Source organism: Erpetoichthys calabaricus, chromosome 2, assembly GCF_900747795.2.
Source record: "Erpetoichthys calabaricus chromosome 2, fErpCal1.3, whole genome shotgun sequence".
Classification (NCBI taxonomy): Eukaryota; Metazoa; Chordata; class Cladistia; order Polypteriformes; family Polypteridae; genus Erpetoichthys; species Erpetoichthys calabaricus.
This window is the reverse complement of record NC_041395.2, coordinates 253789323-253804696: the sequence shown is the minus strand read 5'-3', so window position 1 is coordinate 253804696 and position 15374 is coordinate 253789323. Positions and strand designations below refer to the sequence as shown.

General features: G+C 37.3%; 1 protein-coding gene across 2 annotated transcripts in view; it reads right to left on the bottom strand.

The window, feature by feature from the left end:
* Nucleotides 1-656: 656 nt before the first annotated feature.
* The window catches only part of tmem26b (transmembrane protein 26b), a 59715-nt gene continuing 44997 nt past the window's right edge, over nt 657-15374 (bottom strand). For both annotated transcript variants that reach the window (XM_028795385.2, XM_051922839.1), the window contains exons 5-6: nt 13081-13157; nt 657-1018 (exon numbers count right to left, since the gene is read on the bottom strand). In XM_028795385.2, coding sequence (XP_028651218.1) covers nt 753-1018; nt 13081-13157 — 343 coding nt within the window. In that variant the 3' untranslated portion in view covers nt 657-752. The remainder of the gene's footprint in view (nt 1019-13080; nt 13158-15374) is intronic.

Genomic DNA, 15374 nt, shown 5'->3' with positions numbered 1-15374 from the left:
AACTTTTGCAGTGACAACAACCAGATTGTTCATAATGAATGCATACAGGTGTGTACTGAAGCAAGTTATATGGAGAACTGCTGGCTCCTTTGTCATTTGCATCTTATTACTGCCCCCAGTCGTTTAAAGATAAGGGTTTCCCACAGTTCCTAATGGTGCATTCCAAAAGTACTAGGGAGTGGTGAGTTCTTGTACTTTTTTGTGATTTTCATGTGGTGTTGAGATTTCCTGGATTTTTGAACCTATGCTCTATTTTTTGACTATTATTTGAATCTATGAATTTGAACTTGTTTGCCTTAGATTGCCTTTCAAGCAATTTATTTTTGCCATTTGTGCACTATGAGGCTTTTTGTGTTACAGTGCCTTTTGTGAAATAAATCTTTTATGTTATAAAGAGTCTGCATTTAGCCAGAGTTTGGTGGTAAATCTCTCCTAGTGGGCAATTTTGGAACTGTTTGGGAATTATGTGCTTTGGGATTCCTAGTTCATAACACAACATAAGCTGGTGTTAGTTGAGAATTATTTTCCTGACACATACACATTAGGGCCTCTCAGTACCAGGTCAGCATAATTAACATTATTTACATGTGTAGCACTCATTGACATTCATTTTCTTTTCTTGGAATTTGTTCATTGGTAGTAAAACAGTCAACACATTTTGGTTTCTGAAACATATTTATTTGCTAAGAATAATACAACAAGTTATAAAACGGTTCTCAAATACAAGTCAGTGGGATAATTATGAGATTGTGCTAATGTGGTAGTCTTGATCTGTAGTCCTCACAGATCACTGAAAGACGATAGATCTGAATTAATAGTACCAAAAAGTTCTTAATACTGAAAAATACCAGCATTTGATGAATAACCTTGAAATGGATCATCACGAACATTCGTAATACAAAAAAAGGCCCATCATGAATGAAAAGGCTTACAATGATGTTCCAAATATCTGCCCGGTATGTTGACAACAAAGATCCAGAGGAATTCTGGCTTGCTGATGAAGGCTCTGTGTGTAGCACTGTTGATAGAATCAAAAAAAGCATGTCTTTAAAACATAGCAAACCTTTAAATGAACATTTTACTTTCATCATATATTATAAAGCTCAACAGAGGATACCATCAAGTGTATAAAAGGTGGTTAATTTTCAGTTTTGCTCATCACTAATCCTAAACAATTTGTTTCCGAAACAGTGCAGGAATACACTGATACGGTATATGCTTCTGCCTGACGCCACCTATGTTCACAAGTCTGGGAGCAGTCACTGTCAGCACACTGTTCATGAACTTTTCACTAGTCTTTTAATATTTCCCAGGTATTGTGTATTTCTCACAAGTCTTTGTAATATTTCCATGGCACTCCAATTGTGTTCCCTATCCTGTGCAGTTGAATATTTGGGTGAATGTTGATGCTATATTAGAGCAAGGATGTTTAGACTGGAACATATAGAGCAGGGCTATTCAATTACAAATTTAGCTGGGCCAGATTTTCAAATGAAGAAATTTAGCTGGGCCAGACATTTTCAGCAGCTGTTAAGCAGCAGGTAATAACAATTTTTAAGCCAAAACAAATGAATGTATTGAAAAACAAGCAATATTTATTAATTGTTTCCCTATTAATTTGGTCACATCTGACACAGGCACATCAAAAAGGACATAAAAAAACAATAAAAAGCTATAGTTGAACAGAATCTGAGGTAGTAGCAATACTTATTTTTTCCACTTTTGAAATAAAAGAATAAACATTTTGGTCATATCTGACTTAGGCAGATGTCAAAATGCATAAAAACAAAATAGTGCACAGTATTAGCAATAACATTTGTTTACCTTTATAAAAAAAAAAATTCTGGTCATATATGACCCAGGCACATCACAAAGTGCATTTAACAGAATAAAAAAGAACTATCAATACTTTAAAAGGTATCAGTGCACGAACCCATAACAAGTGATAAAAGTGACAAACACACATGAATACCATGTTTACTACACACTGAAGCAACATAGGTTTGTTTAAATCACCACATGTGTAATTAGCAGTGCTTTTTTTGTTAACAAAAAGGTGGCGGTATGCATAGTTGCATTTGGATCAAGTTTAAGGTACTGTGAAGGTATATAAAGGCTGAGAGTCCTAGCGCTACATGTTTTGTTTATTTGGTGAAAAAACATAATGTTTAAAATTTGAACTTGACAAATCATCAAGTATAAAAATAATAATTCTTTAAATTTATATAGTGCTTTACTCACTGCTCAAAGTGCTTTGCAAACTCCACACAGGGAGGACCTGGCACGTGAACCCATGATCTCCTTATCAGAAGGCAGCAGCACTTCCATTACACCACCTGCACAGCTATACTGTGCTGCATAATATTATGCTTGATAGATTAAAATTACACAGAATTTCCAAAATTGAGGGTGGTGCAGTGGTAGCGCTTCTGCCTCACAGTAAGGAGACCTGGGTTCACTTCCCGGGTCCTCCCTGCGTGGAGTTTGCATGTTCTCCCCACTTCTGCATGGGTTTCCTCTGGGTGCTCCGGTTTACTCCCTGCAGGTTAGGTGCACTGGTGATCCTAAATTGTCCCTAGTGTGTGTCCTGCAGTGGTCTGGCACCCTGCCTGGGATTTGTTCCTGCCTTGCGCCCTGTGTTGGCTGGGATTGGCTCCAGCAGACCCCCCTAACCCTGTGTTAGGATATAGCGGGTTAGACAATGGATGGATGGTTAATAACGAGGTCTATATTCTACAAAAAAGTTGTTATGTAGGCCCATCAATCAGTGCTTAATTTGAATGAGGTTTAAAGAAAATTCCAAACTTTCATCAAATGCAGTCTTTCTAATCCATTCTTTGCTTTGAGTGTCAATGGCTGATCATTGTTCTCGTTACAGTCATGAATATGCTGGATCCAAGTGTGTGAGTGGATGGCCAACTAATCATATGAAAAGAAGTGCAGAGACAGTGCTTGTCAATAAGGAGGTTCTCATTGGAGTAGCAATTAGATTCATTTGTGAAAACCCACATTTGCACTCACTTGATGAAAGTGGAATACAACTAAGACACAGCACACCATTAATTATAAAATCATTTAATATATTGTGGCCAAGGTACTGGCACAACGTACCAGTATATACACCACAAAAAAAAATCACTGTCTCATAGTCGACTACCACCACTTCTAGATACACAACAACATACTTCACTATGGATTGAATGTTCTAGGCTATGCAGAATTTGCATTCATGGTCTGTACTACTGTGGAATTTATGTAGGAATTTCTGAAGGCTTGTAATTGTGTTTTTCTGTGTTTTTTCTCTGTGTTTCTGGAAGGACCATGTGCTAGGCCCCTTGGAGGTTGATTCTGAGCTGCATGTGGCCTGCAGGCAGCCATTTGAATAAGCCATTTCAGTAGGGCATGGTCTAAATTTATGAGCTACCTTCTTGTAACATACCTATGACCTTGTTGTAACCACCTACTCAACCACCACTGAATGTGTTCATCTAAGATTTGGTCTTGTCTTTTGCCTTGTGTTCATTTTTTGTGTAAGGCTAATATTGCATGCTAGCCTTACAGGGGCCATCTTAAAAGCTATACTGTGAACACATAAGGTAACAACACAAACTTACCATCCATTCCCTCTCTTGTACAGCTAGGAGGATCATGACCTGGATGAATTCCTGTAATCCCAACTCTGAACTGCCAGAAATCCCCCCATTTTAGCTCCCTGTGGTCTTTAGCTCTAAAGATTCTGATGTTTAGGGACACCAAGCTTGTGTAGGAGTCTTGTGTTTCTGTAACATTCCACCCTAATCCTAGAAATTAATCCAAGGTTTGGCATAAAGTAAGACCAGGAGAGCATTTGCAGTGTTCCAAGTCAGAGTCCCACTAAGTCTGGAATTAGAATGAGATTTACCCTATTTTGAAGAGAACAGGCCCTTAGGTTCAATATGTAGAAAAGATTCACTGGTGAGTGGAAAAGAAACCAAACTGAGAGTCAACGAGAAAGATGGTATAGAGCCAAGGGCTGGTGTTTCCTTTCTTTTTTGCCATGAAACTGTTTATATTCAAAATTCTACTATTATTCCCAATTTTAAATTACTTCGGAAAACTGGTCCACTTTTTCTAAGTTCAACACTACAAAATGTAAGAAAAATCTTTCTGGGAGTGCTGTTACATATTCAGTAAAGCCATTTAGAAGGACAAACAAACATTAACACTTTTCTAGTATTATGGCTGCTTTTAATCTCCACACAATTTCCTGGCTTGGCTTCCATCAGAACTTTGTATTATTTTTATGTTATTCTCCACATGACAAATGATTTGCTTATCACAACTATGCTTGAGTCAGTCGCAGCTCCTGACACACCTAATGTTTAGGAAAACAGAGCTTGAGATACTTGGACAGAAGATGCAGAATGTACAAACGCCTCACGGATAATGTTGAAAGTGGGACTTGAACAAAGCCTCTCAAGCTGTGCGGCTATGGCACTAGCAACTGCACCACTCACAATACTGTATAAAATCTATAAAATGTATATATAAATCTAAAATTATGATAAAGGCACATTTATATGTTATTCCCATAATTAAAGCAAATAATCAATTTATGAAAAGCAACTAAAAAATAAATTTAATAAAAATGAAAATATACAGTAAATTGATGTTAAACAGGCCATTGTGTGCTTGCAGGTGTGTGTGTGTGTGTGTGTGTGCTCACCCTGCATTGAACTGGCACCCTGTCCAGGTGTTGTTACTGCCTTGCACCAATGCTTTTTGGTGCCACAATTGGTGAAGTTCTTGGGTGTTAAAATCTTGAAGGATGAGTGCTAAGGGTTAAATTGTTTTTCTAACTATGCTGCAGTTTTGACTTAGATTTTATTTGAGCCCATGTTTGTATTAGCTCATTACTGCCTGTAGCCCTTGTTTGCTTATTTCTATCTACAGGTATTGTCTTAGCTTATAGATTTCCATCCATCCATTTTCCAACCCGTTGAATCCGAACACAGGGTCACGGGGGTCTGCTGGAGCCAATCCCAGCCAACACAGGGCACAAGGCAGGAACCAATCCTGGGCAGGGTGCCAACCCACCGCAGAGCTTATAGATTTACTTATGACAAATAATGGAGCAGCAATGATAAGGCTCTTATGTTTCTGTGGTTTGCACTAGCAAAGCTGCCTATGAAGCTTATTTAAAAATTAGCCTTCCCATTAGTTTTCAAGATTGCTTTTAATTTTCATTTAGAGAAAAGAATTTTGATAAAAGATAAATGATGATGTATGTGTGAACTTGTAAAAGCAACTTGCTCAGTGCAATGACACACACACACACATCTTAGGAGCTGCAGCAGGGCCCCACCAGGGTGTAGGGCATTTGTGTGTGTCTAGCAATAAACCCTTGCTTCAGATTGATCAATGGTTAAAGTGTTTCATTTATTTTTCATATAGGTAATAATTTTAAATGCTTCTACTGTACATGGGATAGCTCCAGCCTCATAACGACCTTGCTCTGGATAAGCAGTTTTGGAAGATGGATGAATTGATATTTATTTTCTCATATTATTGTCTAAATGAAGGTAATCAATAAAAGAGACTTCAAATCATAGGCACTACAAACTATATAAACAAAGGAGGGGGAACAGGATGATTTTCTCAAGTGGTGCATTGAGAACTACAGGATCTGCAACTGGAAAAGATAAACAAGGCAGTGAGGGGTGGAAAACCTAAGTGAAAAGGGTGCCCCCCCCAAAATCAATACTTTGTTAGGACTTAGTGGAGGATATGCAGTTTTATACACACTTAAGTGTGGACAACACAGATGTGCTACACAAAAATGACCAGGACAGGTTCTTCTTTTGAGGAGGATTTACTTTTTTAACAGGTGCAACAAGCACCAGTACATGTCATCTATACTAATAAAAGGCAAAGCCCTCACTGACTCACTGACTCACTGACTGACTGACTGACTGACTCACTCATCACTAATTCTCCAACTTCCCGTGTAGGTGGAAGGCTGAAATTTGGCAGGCTCATTCCTTACAGCTTACTTACAATAGTTAGGCAGGTTTCATTTCGAAATTCTACGCGTAATGGTCATAACTGGAACCTCTTTTTTGTCCATATACTGTAATAGACTGCAGCTCGATGGCCGTGGGAGGCGGAGTTGCGTATCGCGTCATCACGCCTCCCACGTAATCACGTGAACTGACTGTGAACGCAGTACGTAGAAAACAAGGAAGAGCCCCAAAGAGCGCTGAAGAAAACATTCATTACACAATTGAGAAGGCAGCGAAACAATAAGAAGCGAGCGAGTGACTCATACAAGCATATTCATAAGTGCAGCTACTGCGGAAACAAAGCACGGTGTAAACCGTAAGTTTAAATTAAGTTTATAGAAACGCTCCCGCTGCCGTTTGCAATACCATATTCGCGACATACAAGTTTAATGAGAAGACACGAGGTATAAACGAGACTTTGGATCACTTTGTAACGGAGTTAAAATTGCTGTAGCGAGAAACTTTTAAGTGCCAGGTCTTAGCTAACATTAAATAAAGCCGTGGACAAGAGCCCCAAAGAGCGCTGAAGAAAACATTCATTACACAATTGAGAAGGCAGTGAAACAATAAGAAGCGAGCGAGTGATGCATACAAGCATATTCATAAGTGCAGCTACTGTGGAAACAAAGCACGGTGCAGCACGAGTGATCACTTCGATGAATCAAACCTGTTCAAAAAACACATTGACACAATTGATAATGTAGGAAAAGAATATGAAGCGACTGACGCATACAGACATATTCATGAGTGCAGGTACTTCGGAAACAAAGCACCGTGTAAACCTAAAGTTTAAATTAAGTTCATAGACCTACAAAAGGTTGCCATTGATTTGAGGCAAGATTGCTTTTCTCCTGTACAACTATACGTTACATTCTCAACAGTAAGCTTGCACGGCTTGGTCATATTACAACCGGAGTGCTGAACTAACAACGTGGTATACAAAGAGAATTATAACAATCGTAATAAATGAACAATAAAGCAGCGGAGAACCCGTGGATTAAATAAAAAGGTTGCTTCCTTGGCGAAGCAAGGAAAACGGATGACCTTATATGGCGTTCGTTTATAAAACAGCGGAGAAGCTATGTAAAGTCTGCTTCACAAAAAAACAGCAGACCGCCTTATATGAGCAGGCAGTCAGCTAAAGAAGGGAATCAATAAATAACTATAATCGTAATAAATGAACAAAAAATAGCGGAGAATCCGCGGACTACATAAAGGAAATGGGTACCTGAACAGAAAAGTGACTCTCAAATAGCTACACAATAACTATAACAATCGTAATAAACGAACAATAAAACAATACAGAACCGCTAAGCAAGGAGAAAGGACGGCCTTATATGGCGTTTGTTTATAAAACAGCGGAGAGGCTGTGTAAAGGCAGCTTCACAAAAAAACAGATCCTTAACAAATTGTTATTGGTATATTTTCCCTCAATTTAAAAAGGTTTTCTTTTCTTCTTAATAAAAATTTAAAAGCAGTACTTCGCCGCTGCGAAGCGCGGGGATTTGGCTATATATATTTATATATATATATATATATATATATATATATATATATATATATATATATATATATATATATATATATATATATGTGTCTGTTGATGCCGTTTTCATCTGATAGCCAAGACTCGGCCAACTCTCTGGCACTTTTAGTACTGGCCTTAAATTTTACTTTTACATTGTCCCAGTTGAATGTGTGTCCTGTCGATTTAGTATGTGCATAGATCAAAGATAGTGCGTCCCCCACCTGGCACTCACTCCCTTATCATCACAATGTGTCAGAAGGTACAGCGCGCATCCTGACCAAGTGAGGCATCAGAATAGCACACAAACCCACGAACAATCTGCGCACGGTCCTGTTTAATGCTAAAAACAAGAAATCGACAGCAGAAACACGAAACACAGTTTATAGTATCCCATGCAATTCTTGCTCAGAGGTATACATAGGACAAACGTCAAAAAGAATCTCAACACGTGTACAGGAACATCGCAATGCCGTCAGAAGAAAGGACACACTATCTTTGATACATATGTATGTGTATGTATGTATGTGTATATGTATATATGTACAGTGGTGTGAAAAACTATTTGCCCCCTTCCTGATTTCTTATTCTTTTGCATGTTTGTCACACAAAATGTTTCTGATCATCAAACGCATTTAACCATTAGTCAAATATAACACAAGTAAACACAAAATGCAGTTTTTAAATGATGGTTTTTATTATTTAGGGAGAAAAAAAATCCAAACCTACATGGCCCTGTGTGAAAAAGTAATTGCCCCCTTGTTAAAAAATTACCTAACTGTGGTGTGTCACACCTGAGTTCAATTTCCGTAGCCACCCCCAGGCCTGATTACTGCCACACCTGTTTCAATCAAGAAATCACTTAAATAGGAGCTGCCTGACACAGAGAAGTAGACCAAAAGCACCTCAAAAGCTAGACATCATGCCAAGATCCAAAGAAATTCAGAAACAAATGAGAACAGAAGTAATTGAGATCTATCAGTCTGGTAAAGGTTATAAAGCCATTTCTAAAGCTTTGGGACTCCAGCGAACCACAGTGAGAGCCATTATCCACAAATGGCAAAAACATGGAACAGTGGTGAACCTTCCCAGGAGTGGCCGGCCGACCAAAATTACCCCAAGAGCGCAGAGACGACTCATCCGAGAGGTCACAAAAGACCCCAGGACAACGTCTAAAGAACTGCAGGCCTCACTTGCCTCAATTAAGGTCAGTGTTCACGACTCCACCATAAGAAAGAGACTGGGCAAAAACGGCCTGCATGGCAGATTTCCAAGACGCAAACCACTGTTAAGCAAAAAGAACATTAGGGCTTGTCTCAATTTTGCTAAGAAACATCTCAATGATTGCCAAGACTTTTGGGAAAATACCTTGTGGACTGATGAGTCAAAAGTTGAACTTTTTGGAAGGCAAATGTCCCGTTACATCTGGCGTAAAAGGAACACAGCATTTCAGAAAAAGAACATCATACCAACAGTAAAATATGGTGGTGGTAGTGTGATGGTCTGGGGTTGTTTTGCTGCTTCAGGACCTGGAAGGCTTGCTGTGATAGATGGAACCATGAATTCTACTGTCTACCAAAAAATCCTGAAGGAGAATGTCCGGCCATCTGTTCGTCAACTCAAGCTGAAGCAATCTTGGGTGCTGCAACAGGACAATGACCCAAAACACACCAGCAAATCCACCTCTGAATGGCTGAAGAAAAACAAAATGAAGACTTTGGAGTGGCCTAGTCAAACTCCTGACCTGAATCCAATTGAGATGCTATGGCATGACCTTAAAAAGGCGGTTCATGCTAGAAAACCCTCAAATAAAGCTGAATTACAACAATTTTGCAAAGATGAGTGGGCCAAAATTCCTCCAGAGCGCTGTAAAAGACTCATTGCAAGTTATCGCAAACGCTTGATTGCAGTTATTGCTGCTAAGGGTGGCCCAACCAGTTATTAGGTTCAGGGGGCAATTACTTTTTCACACAGGGCCATGTAGGTTTGGATTTTTTTTTCTCCCTAAATAATAAAAACCACCATTTACAAACTGCATTTTGTGTTTACTTGTGTTATATTTGACTAATGGTTAAATGTGTTTGATGATCAGAAACATTTTGTGTGACAAACATGCAAAAGAATAAGAAATCAGGAAGGGGGCAAATAGTTTTTCACACCACTGTATATGTGTGTGTGTATGTATGTGTGTATATGTATGTGTATATATATGTTGATATGTGTATATATATATATATATATGTATATATATATGTGGATGTGTATATGTATATATATACTGTATATGTATATATGTATATATATGTAGATATGTGTATATGTAGATATGTGTATATGTAGATATATGTATATGTATATATATATTTACATAACCTCTTTAACACACTACTTCTTCGCTGCGAAGCGCAGGTATTTTGCTAGTATATAATATATAATATAGTATATATGATGCGAATCAAATATATGAATTTCCCCTTGGGATTAATACATCTTAAATAATCAAATATATATATGTTTTTTAAATAAAATTTCCCTCCCACTGCCACTTTTTTCCAGTGACCAGTCCCCCATACGATCCCTACTACATCAACAGCTCCTCCCACTTAGACGGGAAAGGCCAGTGATAAGTTCACCTCTGACCATCAGTATGGGCTGTTCCTAGCTGAAGACCAAGTCAGAAGACAAACGAGGAAGCTACACACAGGAAAAGCTGCAGGACCAGATGGAGTCAGTCCTCAAGTTCTTAAGGTCTCTGCTGACCAATATTGTGGTTTCCTCTGTCACACGTTCTGCCTGTCCCTAAGGTTACAGAAAGTTCTGTTGTTATGGAAAACATTCTGCATTGTTCCTGGAAGGCAGGGCCTTCCTCGCCTAATGACTAAAGAGCAGTGGCACTTATGCCTCACATCATCAAGACCTTTGGGTGGCTGGTCCTGAGCTATATGAGTCTTCTTGTGGTAGACCAACTAGACCCACTGCAGTTTGCCTAACAGACAAAGATTGGAGTGGATTATCTATCTACTCCACAAGGGTAATTCTTACCTGGACAAAGCTGGCACTACTGTGAGAATTATGTTTTTTGATTTGACCAGTGCCTTAAATACCATGTAGCCATCATTGTTGAGAGGTATGCTCAGAGATACAGTATGAGGGTGGATGAGCTTATAGTGTCCTGTTTAATGGACTAACTGTCAGGCAGACCACAGTTTGCGAGACTCAAGAACTGTGTCTCTGATATTGAATTGGGTTATGTCACTTGTAGAAATTCTCAGGGGATTCTAGATTTACAGGGTGAGACAGAGTATAGGAATCAGGTGAAGAACTGCATCTTGGTGCAGAAAGAACTGTCTGCAACTTAATATCAGCTAAACCAGTGAACTGGTTATTGAGTTTCATAGCATTAAAGAGCTATTATATCCAGTCACTATTCAGGGAGTGGATGTAGAGGTGGTGCACTCCTCCAAGTACCTGGGGGTCATATCAATGACAGGTTGGACTGGACTCGTAACACAGAGAAATTATGTAAGAAAGGGCAGAGTAGGCTCTTTTTTCTTAAGACTGTGTTACTTCAATATGGGTAGTGACATCCTTCACATTTTCTACAACACTGTGATTTTCTACACTGTGGAGTTGTTCTGGGCTTCTAACATCACTTCAAGAGAGGCCTACTGAATCTACAAGCTAAATAAATGGGTAAGATCACTTATAGCAGGGGTGCCCAATGCATCGATCGCGATTGACCAGTAGATCGTAAAGGTAGTGTAGGTAGATCGCGTTGTATTAAAAAAAAAAAAATGTAAACGTTAGTCTATCATATATCCTCCCTATGGCATTTGCCACTTGATTGACATACGGGGCGGCCAGTCTGAGATCTCTTTTCTTCTAACACACTGGTCACCCCGCATGCACAATCAAACACGCAAGCTACTGCAAAACTCCGGCTGTGATCTAGTTAGCCTTCCTATTTATATCGACTAAAGAAGGGATTTAAAAAAAAATTGTTTGGGGAGGGTATGGGCTGGATGTGGAATTGGAAGAGGATTTTTTTTCTCACAATGTCACAATCGAAGTGCGTTTGTCTGATCTGTCAATCTATCATTGCTATTCCAAAGAAGGAAAATGTGGAAAGGCACTTTCGAACTGTTCATAAAAACTACTAAACTGACTTCCGAAAAGCGATCTGAGAAAGAGAAAGGAGAGGGAACTAAAATCGCAGTTAATCGGACAGCCGTCATTTTTCACTCGGCTGAATTCAAAAGCAAAGGCAGACACACCAAAGCAAATGAAAAATGCAACATCTGTCCTCAAAGTCTTGGGCTCTTGGACAGTTTTGGAACTTACTCACAGAGGAAAAGTACCCAAACATGAGGAAATGTGCTGCCTCCTTTCTGCATTATTCGGCTCTACTTATTTATGAGAGTCAGCCTTTTCCCACATGAAGATTATTAAATCCAAATATTGTAGTGACCATAAATGTACTGAATTGTTATTGTGCCATAAAGGTTATTCAGTTATGCAAGGTACGACAAAATATATTTTATGTATCAAGTATACTCAGTATGTATATATATATATATATATATATATATATATATATATATATATATATATATATATATATATATATATATATATATTATATATATATAGCATTTTTAATGTAGGTAGATCATTTTGACCTGGTCATTTTAAAAGTGTGGGCACCCCTGACTTATAGGATGCATTCTGGACTCCCTGGAGACAGTAGCAAAGGGGAAAATTAAAACAAAACTGAGTGCCATTTTGAACAATGCTCTCTGTGACACTCTAACATTGAGGACTTTCAGCCAATGAATTATTCAGCAAAAGTGTGTTAGGAAACGCTACTGGGGCTCCTTTACATCAACAGCAATATGCCTGCATAATGTCCCACTGCGACTGTGATTACCAAGTCAGAAGTTTCTTTCTTTTTAATTGTCTTTCTTTTTAGTTGTTCTGTTCTGATGATGGTATCCGTGTATATATACAACTTGAATTTATTTATCTATTTATTTATTAGGTTATTTAATAAGCCTCGGTAAAAAGCTAAATTTCCCCTTAGGGACAAGTAAAATTCTGTTTATCTGTGTATCTATTAGTATAAACAATGACTACTCTTAAGGTACCTATTGACACTAGTGGCAGTTAAAATACTGTAGACACATTGATAAAGGAAAATATTTCATTAGGTACATTATAAAGCAATTTTGTATTATATTCTTATGTACTGTATTTGTTTTGTCTTTGTTTTTTGTTTCTAGTTGCACTTTGTGTTTTATATTGTCCTGGAGTAAGTGAATTTCCTGCTGTGCATCAAAATCTATCTATCTATCTATCTATCTATCTATCTATCTATCTATCTATCTATCTATCTATCTATCTATCTATCTATCTATCTATCTATCTATCTATCTATCTATCTATCTATCTATCTATCTATCTATCTATCTATCTATCTATCTATCTATCTATTTAAATGTCTTCACATTGCCTTACCTGCAAGATGCAATGGAAACTGTAGCATACTCCATGACCATACACCAAGGATTGCATACACCAAGACTGTGTTTTTTCTAAAGCAGTTTTGGGAATAAAATTGGGATAGTGAGCTGTACATAGCATCAATGAATTATTTCTTTATTATTTATTTTAATACTTTTAATTAATACATATTTACTATATTATCTGAAGCAGAAAAATTGACAGCACATGAATAGAAATCATCACATTTTCTGCAGTTGGCCACTATGTTAACTTACCTGCTAAAAGCTTGCAAAATTTGGGAGATAATTGTAATTATATATATACAGTATATATATATATATATATATATATATATATATATATATATATATATATATATATATATATATATATATATATATATATATATATATATATTGTACCAATACTCAACACCAAAAAAGCTCAACTATTCTACACACCAATAGTATTTTAGTTTGAAGCTTGATGTGCCACCTTCATCAATAATTGCAATGCAATAATGACATGGTCAGATGGTAGCAACAGGTGGGAAATAAAACACAAAATGGCAACTTGATGTCACTGAAACAAGTGAAATATATGTACATAAATGAGCACATTTAAGTACATTGGGGCTGTTAACACATTTTCACAACAAAATAGTAAATAAGTAACAGCAAATAAATCATTCCATGGTGTGAATATATTGCATTGTAATAAAAACAGTTACAAGTTTCCCAGTCTCTACACAGAAGAATCTCTCTGGGTTTGATTAAAGCATCACATATATAAGAAGCATTTCTTGTGCTTATTTCATAATGTATATAAATAATAATGTTATATGCATTAGATAATTTTCTTCCAAAAATCAAAACAGAATGTATAAGTTATTGTTTCTTCCCTATGTATGTGGTTAAAAAGAGTCTTAATTCACAAATTTGAGTGTGCAAAGGCAAAGGACACATTTTAAGTCATGTTTCATAAACAAGCATACGTCATTGAATTTAGAGTCATTAAGGAGTAATACATCACAATTAATTCCACGTGACATTTGCATACAAGTTTCCACTCAATTAGAATTAAAACCTGCCCTGAAGCCACCATTTGTAAGCAGGACACACACTCAGCCTGCCATGTCACTACAATTGACTGCCAAGGGAGAAAAAGGAGTGCAAAGAAAGAAAAAATCACTGCATGAACTTACTTCTTAGTAATTTGAAAAGTAGGAAGCACATTTTAGCTTTAGCAGGGGGGTGTGATTTAAGAAATAAAAAAGCATCTGACAACAAAAATAGTGCCGTTATTTGTAATGTCATGTTCATTTTTTATTTACAATGTAATGCCTAATTTTTATTAACTACAATGTCTTAGTACTCAGCAGTCTCTGTGACAATGACTATGATTTTTAAGCCCTAAAACTACAGGCTTACATGTTCTCGTTCCTAAGCAGGTGTGCACTTTACCCAGCCAGGTTCTGAATGATATTAAATGAAAAACACTTTTTAAACATTGGGAAAGAGAAATATACCGTGGTATGAAACTGGTGAGGACCGTTTCCCAAATACTGATGGAAATGTCTGTCTGGATCTGATAAGAATTAGTCCAAGTGTTTTTTGTAGCTGCTTCCTGTTGTTGTCTGTGGACGAGAGCTGACTCAATATACTGATGTGATTTGTGCCTTTTATGATGAGGCTCAAATAGGTCTGTTCAAAAGACCATTTTTCATCAGTTGAGACCAGGAAAGTTATTTTCTATAAGCAAACCAGCCTGGAAGTCAGAAAAACCAATTAAAGGGCAAGCTTCCAATCATCAAAACTCAGTCAAATAAAAAATTTCCTACCAGAGAAAAGCAGCAAACAACAAAAACAATACTAGTTGGACATGAGAGTAGGCAAAGTCAAAACACTGGCAAAGACCAAAGCCAAAAACCAGAAATTGAAATATCTACGCTTAATATGGAAAACAGAAAGAGTAGTGAAAACTCATACAAGAATATTTAACTCCCTCAAAAATTTTGAACAATTAAACACACAGAAGCATTCTGAGTGCAATCCAGAAACCTAGACACAGAGTGCAGGGTTCTGCCATGTTTTATATTGTTAGTACAATGACATCATAACATGCAACTTTCAGTAGTGGGGCTGAGGAGCACATTTGCCACAAGTAAAAAGTCACAAAATAGTGGAGCCCACAGCCACAAATGATGAACAAAATGACAATAAATGCTTACTGAGAAAACAATAAAACTAATAACATTAAAATAAAAACAATATGCAAAAAAATGACACTCAAAATGGGTTCTTAAC